Raw genomic sequence first — 5,000 nt, forward strand, 5'->3', positions numbered from 1 at the left:
GAACTAGAACAGAACTAGAACAGAACTAGAACAGAACTAGAAAAGAACTAGAACAGAACTAGAACAGAACTAGAACAGAAGTAGAACAGAACTAGAACAGAACTAGAAAAGAACTAGAACAGAACTGAACTAGAACTGAACTAGAACTGAACTAGAACTGAACTAGAACAGAACTAGAACAGAACTAGAACAGATCCAGGACAGAACTAGAAAAGAACTTGAATAGAACTGGAGCAGAACTAGGTCTGCACTTGAGCTGAACTAGAACTTAAAATACGTATTATTTTACCATATATTAAGCTTTTTCTAATAATTTCTCTAGCAGTGTGTTAAATAACTTAAGTGTAATTAAGAATTACACAAATCTACATTTAATTAGTGTTAAATAAATCACAACCAAAAACCGGAACAAACAATAGAAAATAAAAAATAACAGTTAAAATTAAATTTGCATGGAAAACAAGCAGTATAAACTGATCAGTTTAAAGCAGCAGAAAATGTGGCTCTTTATTGTGCTACTTATATGGACCACAACTATATATTCTGAAGCTAAAGTAAGCTACATAACAAAGATCAGAACAAATAAATTAATTTGTGAAAATTATATTTCCAGCGTGATTTTATCATAGAAATCCATGAGTTTCAATTTAACAACACTTCACCGAACTTTGTGAATACCTTAAACTATAAACTAGATCGTCAAAGATACATGACTGTTGAGGTTTCTCTCAACCGTTATGTGAATGAAATAGAGCTAAAGTATAAGTTTGATATGCTGAAAAAGGACAATAAACGTGTCAATCTTTTGTCAATAAGTATTGATGGTTGTAAGGGTTTAGAGTCAGCTATAAATCTGCCTTTGATAGCAGCCATTACTAAGGAAGTATTTCGTAAAGGCAATTTACCTAGAAGTTGTCCTATTAAACCCGTAGGTGAAGTGAGTTTATTAGCAAAAATTAATATTAATTATTATTCTTACTTCTTAGGATATATTATACTATCTACGCAATTACACTTTTAATGAAGAGGATTATCCTAAATACACTCCAATAATGACATTCCAAACGTCGACAGATTTTTATTTCAACAAGCAGTATCAAGGTTATTTGAGGCTAAAAGGAAGAGTACGGAAGCGCTAATTAAGTTTTATTTGCTCTTGTATCTTATTATAACTTATAACTTGATGAATAGACATTGATAAACTAAATTTTAATTCAAAGAAAATCGTGACAATTGTCAAGTAATTTATCATAACTTCCTTTGGTAAAAAAAATGACTAGATTTAAACAAGAACTCAACTAAAGATTTAACATTAAAGTTGAACTAAACTAAAACCAAAACGAACCGAACTAGAACTGAACTAGAACTGAACTAGAACTGAACTAGAACTGAACTAGAACTGAACTAGAACTGAACTAGAACTGAACTCGAACTGAACTCGAACTGAACTAGAACTGAACTAGAACTGAACTAGAACTGAACTAGAACTGAACTAGAACTGAACTAGAACTGAACTAGAACTGAACTAGAACTGAACTAGAACTGAACTAGAACTAACCTAGAACTGACCTAGAACTGAACTAAAACTGACCTAGAGCTGAACTAGAACTAACCTAGAACTGAACTAGAATTTCTTAAGAAACATAAAGAAATGACTAAAAAAGCCAAAAGTATTTTTTCGATCTAGAATCTCAAATCTATTTTTAAAAGTTTTTAATAATTAGTTTTAAATTATTTTACCTAAATGGTGTTAATTGTGTTATGAGGGTTAAACATTGGAGTTACCCACTCAAAAATTAAATGAACATTAATTCTATTTTAATTATGACCAAAACAAGTAATTTAAATATTTTATTAAATATATAATAATTTCATTAAAATGTTTTTATTTGTTAATAACAACACAAGTTTTTACCATAAAATGTATGAAATATACTGGCGCATAATAATTTTCATAACATATTTTATTTGTACAGTAAAGGCAAACAATAAGGTTAGTAAAAATAAAATATAAAAACAGCAGTATATAAGATTTTGTAAAAAATATTTAATTTTCTTAAGCAACATGATAAAAACTTTATTGCTGTGGAAGAATTTAAATTCGATATAGTCAACAAAGATTTGGTAAGCGAAATCAATAGTTATGTACCATCCAGCAATCAGTTATGGGTGGAGTTCGCATTGACTAAAAATGTTACGGAATTCAGTGTTAAATTACGATTTGATGTGATCAAAAAAGATAACCGGAATATGAATTTAATGAAATATGACTTTGATGGCTGTAAAGCTTTGGAATTGGCATATCTGAAAATAACTGCCATTAAAGTGACCATGAGAGAGCTTATGAGAACTAGTAATATACCCAAAAAATGTCCAGTATTAGCTGTGAGTAATTAAAACTGTACTTAAACATTTTCTCATATATATAATAATTTTTAGAATCGACGATATTATGTTCACAATTATACCATAAATGCTAAAGATTATCCGGAAATGATACCTGCAATGCACTGGCAAATAACCATGAATTTTTATATTGGCAAAAAATTTCAGGGTAAAATGGTGTTGAAGGGAGAAGTACGTAAATATTAAAAATGTATAATGTTAACTTACCCATACAAACTCCTAAACCACTTGATATGGGTAATTTTGTTACACATTTAAGAGGAGGTTCACATTGTCCCGAAAAATCACCTGGTCCGCCGCAAGTTTCACCTAATGTTTTGGCGCATATACGACAGCATCTAAAATAGATATAAAATAAAAAAATTAGGTACCTTATCCTCACAAAGAAGAAGTAAATGTAAAGTAATTTGGGTATTCCTTTCAATTCTTAAGCTTTTCCGTTTGGTATTTCATTAAACTACAAGAATTGTACGAAAAATACATTGGAACAGAACTTGAACAGGACTAGAAGAGAACTAGGAGAGAACTAGAATAGATCTAGAACAGAACTAGAACAGAACTAGAACAGAAATAGAACAGAACTAGAACAGAACTAGAACAGAACTAGAACAGAACTAGAACAGAACTAGAACAGAACTAGAACAGAACTAGAACAGAACTAGAACAGAACTAGAACAGAACTAGAACAGAACTAGAACAGAACTAGAACAGAACTAGAACAGAACTAGAACAGAACTAGAACAGAACTAGAACAGAACTAGAACAGAACAAGAACAGAATAAGAATAAAACTAGAACAGAACTAGAACAGTACTAGAACAGAACTAGAACAGAACTAGAACAGAACTAGAACAGATCTAAAAGGAAACTAGAACAGAACTAAAACAAAACTAGAATAAGAACAGAACTAGAATATAACAGAACAGAAATAGAATTGATATTTATTGCCTACCATTTTTAATTCTTCGTTATCCATTCTATTGAAACTCTAACTGCCTTTTATAACTACCGTTTACATACAATTTGCATTTTCGCATAACATTTGCAATCAAATTTTATTTCAACTTACTTGCATGGATCCCACAGCATTAAACCTTTGCCCGGACAATCCAACTCACGTATAACATCACATTCCTTTGGATTACAGTAACATTTTAAACCATTGACCACCCGGGAACCAGCTGCTACCATGATGAGTAAATAACAGCATAAATATATTAAATATGTGCGTAAATTTAAAAAACAAAATTGTGTTTTTGAACACATTTTTTCCAATTGTGTTTCCGTTCGTTGTCTGTATGGTGGTGTTTGGTAATGTTTCAGACTCCACCAGAAGAAAACAATTGCAAAGTTTAAATGAAAAATCAGCAACAGCAAGCACAACTTTGGTTTTTTGTCTTTATAACTTCTTGCTATTTCCGGTTACAATGTTGTGAAATTTATACTTTTCTTTATTCTTTGATTTTTTTTCTTCTTTTTTAGTATTTTTGTTCCTTTTTTGAGCAAATTGTCCCTGTTGTAGTAGTAATTCTTAAATTTTATAATACAAAATATAACAATTGTTGTTGTTTTATTCACCGCATGTAGAAAATAACGAAAAATATGTTTAAACGAACGACATACTAAAAGAAGAAATGTACAAATATTTCACTTGTTTCTTGTTGTTTTTGTATGCTTTTTGCCAAAGTTTTATCTTAAATAAAATTTATGTCTAGCAAGATGCAGGTGGTCTTTTGCCTGTACTCGTATTGCGGTATGCATTTTGCTATAGTTATAGATTTTGTCATTTTCCTGATTTTTAGTTTTCTACTTTTGTTGGGTATTTTTTCTGCAATGAAAAAAAAATAGAGAAAAAAATTTCTATAAAAAAATATAAAAATATTAACAAAGTTTTGCATGGTATATAATAATACAAAGTATGTTTTTTTTAAAGAAATCTCTCCATAAGTGTCTTTTTTATGACTAAAACTTTTATTTCAAAACATTTATAAAGATTTTCCTGAGTATGTGTTCATAGAAAATTTTGAGAATTAGAAATAATTGTTGTTATAACATTTATGATAGTGTTTTCTGGCTTTAGTTATACGTTTTTATTTCGTATTAAAGAATTTTTTTGTTTTCAAAGGAATTTAAATTGAAAGCTATTAAGTACTGTGGGTAATCATAATTTGAATAATATTTTAAGATTTATTATAAACATTGGTTTTATTGTAATGTACAGATGTTGTAATGATTCTGCTTAAAGAAAAGTTTTTTAGGAAGCACTATGTAATCCATCTTTTGGGGCAAAACAAAACGGATCAGGTATAAGCAATAAACAGAGCTGATGCACTTTCAAACGAAATATATGGTAAAAAGTTTTAATTTGCTAAAATCATAGCGTTAACTGTGGTTCACTTGTGCTTGAAAAGAACTCACCAACCAGAATAAAGGACATTAGTTTAGACAATATACAACGAATCCAAGCTATCTAGACAATGATATAGACAAGTCTATAGTTCAGATTTTTGACTTTTCAAGACTTTAGACTACACAACATATCATAGACGATAATCTAAATCGTAAGCTAGACTAGATTGAAGACTATTAGCGAAA

The 5,000-nt window shown here is 29.6% G+C and overlaps 1 protein-coding gene across 1 annotated transcript in view; it reads right to left on the reverse strand.

The window, feature by feature from the left end:
- Window positions 1-1,945: 1,945 nt before the first annotated feature.
- The window catches only part of LOC111687100 (insulin-like growth factor-binding protein 7), a 46,710-nt gene continuing 43,655 nt past the window's right edge, over window positions 1,946-5,000 (reverse strand). The window contains exons 2-3 of the mRNA XM_046952614.1: window positions 3,475-4,233; window positions 1,946-2,744 (exon numbers count right to left, since the gene is read on the reverse strand). Coding sequence (XP_046808570.1) covers window positions 2,477-2,744; window positions 3,475-3,671 — 465 coding nt within the window. The 5' untranslated portion in view covers window positions 3,672-4,233 and the 3' untranslated portion in view covers window positions 1,946-2,476. The remainder of the gene's footprint in view (window positions 2,745-3,474; window positions 4,234-5,000) is intronic.

This window comes from Lucilia cuprina, chromosome 5 (assembly GCF_022045245.1).
Source record: "Lucilia cuprina isolate Lc7/37 chromosome 5, ASM2204524v1, whole genome shotgun sequence".
NCBI classification, from domain to species: domain Eukaryota; kingdom Metazoa; phylum Arthropoda; class Insecta; order Diptera; family Calliphoridae; genus Lucilia; species Lucilia cuprina.